This window comes from Idiotropiscis lumnitzeri, chromosome 1 (genome assembly GCF_059441095.1).
Source record: "Idiotropiscis lumnitzeri isolate Australia: NSW breed Sydney's pygmy pipehorse chromosome 1, RoL_Ilum_1.0, whole genome shotgun sequence".
NCBI classification, from domain to species: domain Eukaryota; kingdom Metazoa; phylum Chordata; class Actinopteri; order Syngnathiformes; family Syngnathidae; genus Idiotropiscis; species Idiotropiscis lumnitzeri.
Window position 1 is genome coordinate 21,123,314 of NC_142391.1, and position 13,264 is coordinate 21,136,577.

Sequence of the window (13,264 nt, forward strand, 5' to 3'; positions counted from 1 at the left end):
CTCTCCGCATCTCTTGTTCGGAACGACAACACGAATGGTAACCTTCCATTATATCAGTGCCTCTCAAATAGTGGGGCGGGCCCCCCTGGGGGTGCGTGGTGCGATGTTGAGGGGGGCGCATGTGTGACCCTGGGGAAAATGCTCTTTTCCCGTTGTGCTACAATAAAGTGGAATGGCGCTCTCATTGTGCGCAACGAGTATTTACTCTACGGTGTAGAATTGTTTTGCAACGGAAATGCTACTTTTTATAGTTGCGGCAGACAGTGGGGTGGTGGGGTGGTGCGAATTGTTTTCTTTTTTCTGGGAATACTGTTAAAGTGAATGTGTATATATATATATATATATATATATATATATATATATATATATATATGTATTATAGTATATATTAATTTGTATCAAGTGATAGCATTGCGCTAACAACAAATAATATAATTGTTTAGCATGCTTGAAATCTGTTTTTGAGATGAACACTTTGCAATTTGCCCAAGTGCTGCTTAAAAGTGAAAATATCTACTATTTTTGGTCATCCCTGAGCCTGTCAGCAAAACTTTAACGACTCACACTGAACCAATTTTAAATGGATGGAATAGACGTAAGCTCGATAGACATACTTTTCCAGGTGCGCATTCGGTCCCGTCGAGGGGCGGGCCCTTCTTGGTCTTGCAGAAGTAAGGGTTGTCGGGGTGACTGCACCACAGCTGCTTGCACGGGTCGAATGTGCGGAACTGAAAGACATCAAATAAAAGTCATTTTCTTTCGCCAACGTGTTTGTTGGAGAGGCCCCAAACTGAAGCACGCTCCGATACAAACGGAGGAAGTGGACACATTGCGGTGGGCGCTCACTGGTGACGGGGACGTGTCACAGAGCATGGCGTCAAAGCAAGAGTGGATTTGAAAAGGCTTTCAGGAGCCCAAACGCTCATTGGTAACCTCCGGGGAAGAGGATTAGAGGACATCATGAGACATCCTGAGGTGTGCGCGGTGACGGAGGGGGGAGACACGCAGACAACTGAGTGCTGTGTGTTTACTTTGCATTTCAGTCACATGACTTGTCAAGCGTGTAATGGAAGGGAGGGTACTGCTTAAAGTACATGTTACATGGCAGAGGATAGTGCTGAGGTGAGATAAATATTGTTTGTCTGACTAGAATTGAAATCATACCATGTGGCTGCAGGCAGTAATTACGGAACAAAAAGTGGAAATAAAGCAGCAGCATGCGTTTCTTTCTAAATTGATATATACACACACACACACACACACACCCCCACACACTAAAAGAATAAAAATACAATAACACAATAGCGCAGCTCGGAATGGAGCAAATACTAAAAAAAAAATACAATCCTAAAAAAAAAATAATGCAAATGTACAAAATAACAGGAAAAATTGGAAATGAAATGGAATGGAAATGAATCAGTCTTGTTTATTATTTATTAGCGGTAGATCGATATGCTTTTTTTTCGAGGCCGAAACCGATTATTAGTAGTCGTGGAGGACGAGGGGTAAAATGATGTTAAAATTTAGAAAAATAGAACCTCCAAAACTTGACTTAGTTCAAACACCTTTAAGCACGTTTAAGAAACAACTTTAGTCATTTAAGCGTTAAAGATTTTTTTTAGATCTTAGAAAATAGACAACATAGTTTTGACAATCTGCTTCTGCAGGCAGGGCCACCAGCACAGCAGAGAGAGAGAGAGAGAAGTGTGCTGCAGCCAGCCAAAATAAACCAGCTTTTAATGTTCCATCTCCAAACAAACAAAGTGAGGTCCGGCCAAGGTGCGCTTTGGCTACTCACCGAGGTGCAGATCTTGTAGCCTACGCCAAAGTCGAAGCGGCACTGCTCGTCCATGGAGTAGTTGATCCCCGGCAGCTCGGGAAGCTGCGGCCAGTCGTGCTTGAAGGGGTCGTCCAGCAGGCAGTCGTACGTGCTGGCGGGGGAGACAAACGTTTCTACGGATTCAAAACGTGGACATATCTGGCAAGTCACGTGAAGAGAGACGACACAAAAAGTGGAGCGGATAGAAAACGTCTACACACCCCGTTTCAAATGCCAGATTGAAATCATTTCAAAACTATTTTGCAACATGAAAGTGACTTATATCCTGTATCAAACGGAATATGGGCAAAAAGCATCGTTTGCGACCCTGACTTCTTAGTCCATTTGTGTGCAGCATAACAGCTACATGCAGCTTCACCGTGTTTGCTTTGAAACTCCACTAACTGACGCGAGTCTGCAGACCTCAGCGCCACACTCAAAATGCTAACCATTAGCATCCTAAAAGCGTTTTCCACCATATGTTAGCATGAAGCTCTAGCGAGGGCCGTTCTTGAGGCGATACGACGTAATTGTTCTAAAAAATTCTCTTTGTTGTCTGTTTAGTTTGACAGTAAATTTCAACTGGTGACGATACCACTGTATTTCCGCAAATGAAACGAGAACTTTGGAGACTTTGGATTGAAGGCGCCAACCGACGCCAGCATTTGTGGAACTGCGGAATGACTCAGGCAGATTAGAAGGCGAGGTGGCATTAAAACCCCATCTGGCTGGTTCATTCCTTCACGTCACAGCTGACTTGACAATTCAAACCTGGCACATGTGAAATTGGATGGAAAGACGTAAGACCTCGGCTCTTGCCAGTAGAGCGTTGCAGCACAGATCCCGCATTTGGAAGTCTTCTCATCGAGCGGCAGCAGCAGTCGATACACGCGCGTCGCCATGCTCCGCCGATCCGCCAATTGATTGTTTTGCGGCCGGATGGCGATCTCAACTGGAGAACGAGCATTTGCGCTAATCATGTCCATGCTCGAGCTGCTGATTTTTCTTCAAAGGACGCCGGTGAATGTTGCGATTAAGCTCTCCAATCGGAGCTAAACGGCCCTCGCTTCTCATGCTCGCAATAATGCAATAATAATAATAATGCAATAATGTTCACACTGAGCTCTCCAAATCTTAAACGTCTGTCAATTTAAATAGGCACGCAATTTAAAAAAATACTGTAGCTGGACATGTATGCAGGGTATGTATGCAAGCATGCTATATCTATATCTATATCTATATCTATATCTATATCTATATCTATATATCTATATCTATATCTATATCTATATATCTATATCTATATCTATATATATATATCTATCTACATCTACATCTATATATATATATCTATCTATATCTATATCTATATATCTATATCTATATCTATATCTATATCTATATATCTATATCTATATCTATATCTATATATCTATCTACATCTACATCTATATATATATATCTATCTATATCTATATCTATATATATATATATATATATGTATATACATATTTATAGAGCTAGAGAGAGAGAAGAAGAAGAAGAAAAATTAAGAAGATGAAGAAGAAGGAGATGAAGAAGCCCATAATGAGGTAAGGGCAGGGGACTGACCGTCAAAAAAGGGTCAAGTGCCCAGATCTGGTGAGTATATGTGTCAATGTATGCTTCCCAGTAATCTAAAGTACAACAACTCAGAGGCACCAAAATGAAACTGTAAAGGCCTCGCCCCAAACGAAAGATAGGTTGCACTTCATTCCAATGTTTTGAAAGACAGATTACATGTACAATATTAAGGGATATCATCAATTTTGAGCGTGTGACAAACCACACGCTAACAATTTCCTCCCGTCTTGTCTCGTCAACGAAAATTTCATGAACGTCACGTCACGATTTCGTCAACAAATAACCTCGTTTAGCTCGTCATCGTCTCGTTATGGTCAAGGAAAAAAGGGGCGTTAACAAAATATTTTCGTCATCGTCATCGTTGACGAAAACAACACTGGTTGGTACACGCTTGTCTGTTTGGTTTAGCGCCACTTCATGAAGTCACAAGCGTCGGGGCAACTAGGTACTTTCTGGGGGGTATACAGACACATAACAGCCCCCCCCACACCCCCAAAAAATATAAAAATAATAACAATAATAACAATTTAATTTTTTATATGTAGCCCATTCATTGAGCCATGCATGGCTCTTACTACGCTGACACATCACAACTTAAATGGGAAGTGACGAGATCGGAAGAAAAAAAATAAATAAAGCTATTTATCAAGAACTGAATCCTCTTGGCTGATTTTCACATCTCGTCGACGGACAGAACGGGTGGCTAACAGGAATATAGAAATGTCATGTATGGGCGCGATGCACACCTGGGTCATCGTGTACGCTCAGAAGGTAAGAGAGGGGTACACTTGCTCACGCGCGCAGCTTTGAGGGAACATTAGGTGAGACGTCTTCCAAAAAGAAGGAAAAAATAATAATCTGCCGGTGACAGCGGCTTCAGACGGGCTGATTGAACTTTGATTGGATTTGACGGAGGCTCTCTCGAATGAAGCGCATCATCCCCATAGCACGCCTTCACAGAAATCCATTAAATAGAATTGACAGTTGGATACAAAAAAAATCACCTGACTCAGAACAAAGGACAAAAAGTCTCAAATGGAGACAATCGCAGGCAGAGGGATCGCGAGGAATGAAAAACAATAAGTCCGCCTTACTGGATGTATCGCTTGAGTTCTTGCCCGCTGCACATGGACCAGTGGTACCGGTGGAAGGCCGCCTGGACCAGAGGAGCCATGACGCTGCCCATCGTCGTTTCGTCCCCGCAGCGGTTCCCTTGGCCGTCGTGCTCCATGCCCAACCTGGGTTCACACACACACACACACACACACACGCAAACGTTTCACTTTGCCACATGAAATTTGATTGGCATGTTTAGAAGAAGTAGATTGGAAAAAAAAAAAGACTAAAAAATAACGCCGATTATCAGGGTCAAAATTGGACATTTTTCCGATTATCATCATCTGCCTTTTTTTTTAAACTTTTGATTCATTTAGGCTCGCTTCAGCACACCTCTTTCTCTGCTGTGCTTGTGGCCTTGCGCACAGAAGCAGATTGGCCTGCCCACAGCACCCTCAAATTGTATCCTTGTCGCAGCAGCCAATCAGCAGTAAGTTTCCTGTTTGCTTTTTCACCTCACTACGGGAGAAGTCCCATAGGAAGGTAAGGCAACGGACTTTGCCGAAATTTGAATAAATGTCAGTCTACCACAACTCACAAGTAATGGTTTTCAAAAAAAAAATTGTTTTCATTGAACTATAAGCGATGCAACTGAGCCTGGGAGCTCTGCGCACTTTTTGTTCAACTTTTAAAACTACGTTGTCTATTTTCTAAGAATTACTTTCTACGGGCATAAACAAAAAATCGGTGAGCTCTAAGACCGCAGATGGCATTTGGAGCCGCTAAATTCATCCGATCATCGCCGTGGCCAGCTCTGCAGCTCTCGCTCCAAAATGCATTGCTGTAATCGGATAAATCCACAAATTTCTTGGCTCGTTTATTTTTTTTTTTTCGGTCTCCAGCTGGTGATGTTCTGCTCCAGGCTGTCAGAGTTGCCAGAACACAGCAGATTCCACATAAGTTGGCTCATTAGCTCTTTCTGTTTCAATGTCGAGCTCCATTGTACGCTTTGTCTTTACAGCAGCGGTGGGAGCGAGCCGCAGATCGAATGTGCAAGTCAAGTCGGAAGCTGTAAGTTTCAAGTCTGTGGCAAATATCAAACAAGTCAAGTCCTCACGACGTTTCAAGCCCGGGGCCTCGACCTTGCATTACAGCAGGGGTGTCAAACTCATTTTTGTGGACGGTCCACATCGTAGTCGTGGTTTCCCTCAGAGGGCCGGTATGACTGTGAATCCATATAAATTGATTAGAAAGCCAGTTTTGAAATCAGAAGCTAGTCAGTAATTGTTCAATAATTTTTCAATTTATTTTAAAAGGGGAGGATTGGTAACAAATAAATGGCAATATCTCATATCTCAATGTTGTTAAAAGTGAAGAAAATATGCTAGAAACAGGAAGTTGATGCAGATGATTTTCCCTTTGCGGGCCACATAAAATGAGGTTGCGGGCCAGATCTGGCCCCCGGGCCTTGAATTTGACACCTGTGCAATACACGGATCTGTACATTTTTTTTTTAATGGCTCCAAAACCAACCACCTCTTTGTTACTCGATTTGTCTTCCCAATTAAATACGAGAAAACCGCCAAACTTACACGTGACCCGTCTCGTGCGCCACCACAAAGGCAGAGGAGAAGCCGTCTTCATGGTTGAGGGTGCAGCTCCGGACGGGGTGGCACATTCCGGTCACGGGAGCGTAACCTAAAAGGAGGAGAGGACAGACGCAAACGAGAGGATTAATATGACCATGCGGAGGTAGAGGAATGGAGTTATTGCCAAAACGAGGTGAAAAAATCTCTTCTTATGACTTTTTTTTGCCTCTTCAACTTTTGATGATAGATTAGCCCACAAAATGTCAAGCAGCTAAGCAGAAAGTGGCTGAATTCTCTCGCCATTGGCTTCATCTGTCAGGTGTACATGCTTCAAATTCGGTAGCAATGGAATCTAATCTGGAGGAACATCTGGAAATTGACCCGGAAAATCAGGAAGTACATTTTATTTGAGGTTGCAAAGTAGGCGAAGAAGCAAAGGTTTATCTTGAAATGCTTCAATTGCGCTGCTTGGCTGTGCGAGCTGTGTAGATCTGGAAAAGCGGCGCCAGAAACGCTGCGCTCACGTTCGTTCTGACGGCAGCATTAGAGGGCGGGGGGGGGGGGATGGGGCTCACCCTCGCAGCCTCACCCTGACACACACTTGAGCTTCGAGAGCTTTGCTGAAACTATGCCGAAATATCACCCCCTGAAAAATGTTCATGCCCATTTCTCTTGCTAGCAGCTGGAGATAACGCAAACAAACAGGAGCGGGGCGAAGGCACCTGAGGCATGTGAGAGGACTCAGAAGCCGCGCAGAATCAGCATGCACGGAAATTACAAACATAAAACTTGAAGCAGATAACAATTCGTGTTATCACAACACAATTATAATAATAACCCCATCAAACATGTGCTTTGTTGCAATTATTTTTTGGAGGGGGTGAATTAGTGAAGTGAGGCGAATTTCAAATCCTGTTACAATTTTTAGGACCGCAAACTCCCCCTTGTAAGGCTATCAAGATACAATTGAAGTCAATTGAATTTTGGGGGTTTATTCATGTCAGGTGACTAAAAATGGTTGTCTTTGGAGGATGAATTAATCCATAAATAGCGAATGAGCCAGTTTGGTGGGCAATTTACATCAGAATGAACACGCCTGCAAAATCAGCTGAGTTCTCCACCGGTGCTTTCTTGGAACTTTGCAATATCTTAAACTTAATCGGGAAAGTTAACTTAGTTTCCCCCCCCTTTTTTTTTTAAACACAAAAAAAACTACATGAAGTGCCACAGGAAGCAAATGATACAAACACAGCGGGAAGGCGACAGCGTGAAAATGATAATTATTTTTTCCCCATTCCCCCAAAAATCTACGCCATCATCAGGTGGTAGGCGTCGGCACTAATGAGCCAATTAACACCGCCCAAATTAGATGCGTTCCTCGCCCTGTAAGCTGTTGCTCCCTGCAGTCATTAGTCAAAATCGTTTTATTTAAAGCACAAAGCGCTAAAATTAGGGCCACTGCGATGTTACTTAGAGTAAATCAAGCTAGAAATTATACTGACTGCAATGTGATTGTTAAAAAAATTATCTAAATGACTTGGGTCCGGCCAATTTAGTTGGATGATATTAGCTTTAAAAATATTTTTTGAAAAAAATCTGGAAAAAATAATACATTAAAAAATAATAATAATAAATCACCCAATTTGAGTGTTTATTATGTGCATTTAGTCTTTTGGACAGAGCAGATCAAAAATGTTAAAAAAAAATTAAAAAAAGGTCAATATGTCAAAGTCTTGCAGCAGAAAACAAACTGGGTGGCAAAAAATAAACTTGACTTTCCGTGCGAGACACCTGATTTCCACTGAGACTTCACAGCGATTAAAAGTGGCGAAAGCAGCCATTATCACCTGTGTGAAGTTTGACAATGAAAAAAAAAAAAAGCGCTGAGGTTGAAATCGGGCGCCATCGACTCACTGGGGCGTTTCCATGAAAATGATGAGCGTGGTCTTTTTGAAGCGTCTCAAATCAGCAGCCTTTGTGGGAGGAAAAATCACCGCGGGGGATTGATAATGTCTCAAATTCATTCTCCGCCCGCACCGTGGCGATATTCTTAAACTGTAAATGATCTTTTGACATTTACAATCCAACACCAGCAGTTGCACAATCCGCGCAATGCGTCACAGTCTGTCTACATTTGCATACTCAATGTTGGTTTTCACAAGCGGTGAAGATAAGAAAATTTTTTTTTAAAAAGGATTCGAAAGTCTAAAGGTTAAGTTTAAACACATCTAAGTTCAATCGCGTTAAAATTGTTACATTTTGAAGTTCAACTGGAAAACTGTGCCCACCATGCAAAGTGAAATTCGCCCGAGGTGCAGAGCTTGAACATTCAGCCACCAAAACATGAACTTTGCCAGGGATGCCTCTCATGAGTAGACCCACAAAAAAAAAAAGTCTCAAGAAACTATGCCCATAAAGACAGAAAGTTTTCCCACGTGGAATTTTTGGGGGGGTAATTCTGCCTTCAAAACCAATTTTGCTGACAAACATGCAATTTGTCTATGAATAATCGACCCAACAAAAAAATTGAAAGAAGCCATGGCCAAGAAGGCGGTATAACTCTGCCATTATTCTTTGAAACAACCATTTTATGCGCGTAATTTATCGGGTCTCAGTCGAAAATGAACTGGCCCGAAAATTTTTTTTTCCGATTGCCACCAAATTTGAACCCAAAAAAAATTGTAGTTTTTTTTTCATTTCCCTGAGATTTTGGCCAATTTCTATCAAATTGGAACCCATGTATACTTGAAAAATGGACGACACAAAATTAAAAAAAACTATTGAGTTTTTGAGATTGCTCAAGGGCACCACATTCAGGCAAAGCCAGATTTTTTGGCAACATGATATTTGGTTGATGTTTACATCACCAGAGGACCCACAAAAAAAGTCTCCAGTGTCAAATCAAAAAAAGACAGAGAAAGTCTGCTATGAAACATTTGCGTTTTTGGCCATTGTTTATAGGGAACTAAAACACAAACTCAAATAGACAAGGTTGAGCAAAAGCCCTTAAATTCAGCGCGCAGTGCCAGTTGGCATTTTCGGACGTGACTATCACAAGCAGACCGACAAAAAAAGTCGCCGGAAGCCATAAAGACACAGCACGTCAGCCATTTTTTTTTTTGCTTTGAAGCAATTATTTTTGCCACTTCAAGAGCGTCTTCAAAAATAAAATGGTCCAACAATTTTTTTCTGATTGCTACCAAATTTCGGGCAGCCATATAAAACAGACTGATCACGCAAAATTGTGAAACAGTTTTCAATTTTTGCGTATGGGCGAGGCAAGGGTGACAGTTCTAAATTGTACGAACATATTTGACCGACCAGAGGATTTTTCTACTAAAAGTTAGAAAAGTTACTCGGATAAAGAAATGCTTGCTATGAAATAATGAGGTGGATAACGACGTGGATAGAGAGTAAATGATGTAAATTCACTCCTCATGTTCAATTTCCCGGCAGTCGGCATTAATTGTAAATGGAAGCAGTGTCTGTCTGCTCTTCCTATTTAACATTTTCCTCCTTCTTTGGTTTGCAAATGAACATTTTTGGCCTTGTGCTGTCTGATATCTTCAGACAGGTTGGCAACGAGAATTTTTCTATACATTTTTGAGAGCCGCCTTTGACATTTCTTTTGTGACAACTGTCCCGAGGCTTTTGTACTCTTGAATTTTGAACAAGCAAACAATGTCGAGGCGCGTGCGTGCGTGTGCGCGTGCGTGATGGTGATTCACGCTGATTCATGTGAGCTGGCGAAAGCGAGCAGCACTCACCTTAGGATCACAAGTGACAGCGCGCGGCGCCACTCCAATCGGCGACGTACGCACACGAGGTATCGTTACTCGCAATGCACAAAAGCACAAAGACGACTCCAAGGCCCGACACGTCACAGAGGACCCAAATAAGTCAAGAGCCGACTATCACGGCAATGAAAGACTTGCCGAGCGGCAGTTGGCGGATCGATCCAAATATCAATGTTGACGCCAACGGTGTTATTGATCAACAGCGGTGGAGTCAGCTCAGCCCTGTCGTCTCTCTCTATTATCTCCTCAATTTTATTTCGATGTGAATGAAAATTCTATTCATCCGTTCCAGCTACCCCCCCAAAAATATTTTTTTGGAATGCGTTATTGGTTCAATAAATCCCTCTCGAATATTGTACCGATGACAACATACATTAAAAACGAAAGCACTTTCTACGCCAACTCAATGGACATTGTGCTCATTTCTTGTGTTGTGCGCACGCAGGCCATCTGGGGGCGCTCTAATGCCGATACTGTACGAACACGGTGATGGTCACAGTCATTTGTCGCAGGTGATCAAGAATAGATGCCGTGCATGTGCGTATGTCTCTCTAAAAGTGCTGCGCCACCTTTACTGTTCTGATTTTAAGATATTACCTAGCCCGCCTATGGCATTTTGTATGACGTGTTAGCATTTCGCTAGTAAGCTTTACTCAGGCAAAACTATTTGGTCGGATGAAAGACAATGCGTGCTTCTTTTTGTTTGACACAGCACACCAAGCGTTTGCTTTTTAAAGGCAGTGATTACAGCTATTTACTAACAGCAAACATCCTTTCTTTACTTCCAGACGCAATTACCGCCGTTTTGCGGTGGTTTCATTGAAGCTATTTGTCATCCATTTATTTGATTTAGAAAGTCTCACAACATCTCAAATTGAACTTAAATTGGCCAAGTTTATCTCAAAAGAGTCCCCAAAAAAAAGCCAAACTGGTAGACTTCACGTGTGTTTTCAGGCACGTCTTTGGGAGACTTTTTGAGATTGACATGCCTCCCAAACACTTCCGGGGGTGAATTCATGTGACCGAAAGGTGCCTGAACAGGGCCGAAATGATTTGAAATTGGAGGCGGACCTCCGATGATAACTCATCAGGATTTACGCTGTCTTGGTTTGATAGCAACTCGTGCAGTGTAACGGCAATGAACACAATTATTTACTTGACATTATTTCCTTAAATCTTCAGTGCATATTCTTACGTAATCCAAATTGGAAAAAGTGTTAAAGAAAAAAATAAAAATAAAGGAAGTGCCAATTAGGCAATCACACTGTCTGAAATGAGCTCCGCTGTTGGCTTGCGTGATCACATATGACGCTTTGTGGAAAAAGATTCCACTCTGGCTCGGAAAACATTTTAAAAGCAAAATGGTTTGTGGCCATTGGACGGATTCCTTTGGCTATTTTGCGGAAGACGGGACTACCGCTCAATTGCTTTGTTTGTTGGAATGATTCCATTTCAAAACATGTCACACTCAACGACAAACGTCTAATGACATGTGGCTCGCTGCGTGGCCCCTCGCCTTGATCAATTGCTAATTCGAATCGGGAGACGACCCCCACATCACCCCCCCAAGCACCGCCCCCTCCTCTGAACGACGTGGGAGTCATTTGGCCTCAAACTAGCCGAGTCAACGCAAAGACATGAAGCTAATAACGTCTGCGTGCCCTCCACGCTACGAATGAAAACCCAGGCCGCTCGTCGGGAGGATTACGGTCACGTCGGATAGATTTTTCACGCCCGCCGGCAAAAAAGGAACTGGGGAGAAGGGACGTGTAATTAATTACTCATTGTGGTCATTCTTAAATTGGTGCAAAGGGCTTCACAGGGCGCAGATACTGTATGGAGGAAGCAATTTGCTTCTCTTGCCGTCTCGCCCTTGGGAAATCACAGATGTGGCTGGCAGATGTGATGGAAGAGAGACGCACGACTTGAGAGGCCGCAAGCACATTCATTTTGCTTTGAGCCAAACAATCGGAAATAACAACGGGCCAGGCCCTCTCTTGTTCAACGCTGGAATTCATCCCCGCATTGGAATCGGCCCCAAATCTCTGTTTCGACCCAAAATGGCCGGCCGGGCATTGAGACTTTTTCATGCCTCCTGTTCTGATTTTTATGTCGATTGGTCAATGGAGGTCACATGGGCCATGCATGGCGGCCACCACATTAATAATGTGAAAAATATATATGAAAATTCCAAACATTTCTATTTTTAGATGAGCAGAATGGATTAAGGTCAAGCGGCCCAAGATTCCAGAAAGTCACCTCCGCAATAAACGAGAGCAATTTAGTTGATCCTGTCCTGTGCACGTTGTCGTACGTTTGCATTTTATTTATTATTTCAGATTGAACTCAGCCTGTTTTATTTAGTCAGACTATTAAAGATAATTGAAAAATATCAAAACAACCAAAGTAGATTGATGTTTATGATGACTTGCTGGAGGTGTACATTGTATGTGTCACAGTGCCTTAGAATGGCAATTCATAAAACAAAGTGCACAGGACAAAAGACAAGATCGACTTCCCAAACAGAGTCGAGTGCATCTCCTTTCAGACATTCCTTCTCAATTTCATGGCACAGTCACAAAACAGTTTTAGAAGAAGAAGAAGGATTTTATAACTGATGAGCCCAACAAGCTCCCTGGGAAAGATGTTACCTTGCATTCCCGTGGGGCCAAAGCCTTGGCGGGTGAGGAAGATGGCGTGGTCGTGGTGCTCGGCGTGGTCCACGTCGCCTTTTTGCTGGCCAAAAGCCCAGCGGCATACATTTTCCAAGCTGCGAGACGGGTTGCCTCGTTCAATCAGGCTGATGGACTGACGGGAGAGAAAACAGTTAGTTAGTTGGTTGGGTCCTGATTTTCCCTTTCATCAGGATTCGTTAATTTTCAACCGGTCGGTTGATATTTTGATTGGCAGGTTAGTTGGTTGTTTGGTTGTGCGGTTGATTGGTTGGTCGCTTGTTTGGTTCATTAGTTAGTAACACATCACGTTTGGTTGGAAACAACCTAAATCTGCCTTCGATCAAGATTTTTTTGGGTTGGTTTGTTAGCAATAAGTAAAGTCAGAAACAAGTTCAAAGTCCCTTTCTTCAGGAGGCTAGTTAGTTGGTTGGTTAGTTAGTGAGTTCTGGTCCTGGTTTTTCCTTCCATCAGGATTAGTTTATTTTTACTTTGGCGGTTCAGTTGGGTGGTATTTTGATGGACTGGTTAGTTGGGTGGTTGGTTCATTAGTTAGCAACACAACACGTTTGGTTGGAAACAAGCGGAATCTGGCTTGGATCAAGATTTTTTTGGGTTGGTTTGTCAGCAATAAGTAAGGTCAGAAAGGAGTTCAAAGTCAGTCAATCAGTTAGTTAGTTAGTGACAACAGAGGTCAGACCAGAAACA

The 13,264-nt window shown here is 42.6% G+C and overlaps 1 protein-coding gene across 3 annotated transcripts in view; it reads right to left on the minus strand.

The window, feature by feature from the left end:
* Positions 1-13,264, minus strand: part of adamts3 (ADAM metallopeptidase with thrombospondin type 1 motif, 3) — a 78,841-nt gene that overhangs the window by 23,065 nt on the left and 42,512 nt on the right. For all 3 annotated transcript variants that reach the window (XM_088287998.1, XM_088287990.1, XM_088288006.1), the window contains exons 7-11: positions 12,536-12,692; positions 6,091-6,196; positions 4,537-4,680; positions 1,799-1,931; positions 615-728 (exon numbers count right to left, since the gene is read on the minus strand). In XM_088287998.1, the coding sequence (XP_088144124.1) occupies positions 615-728; positions 1,799-1,931; positions 4,537-4,680; positions 6,091-6,196; positions 12,536-12,692 (654 nt within the window). The remainder of the gene's footprint in view (positions 1-614; positions 729-1,798; positions 1,932-4,536; positions 4,681-6,090; positions 6,197-12,535; positions 12,693-13,264) is intronic.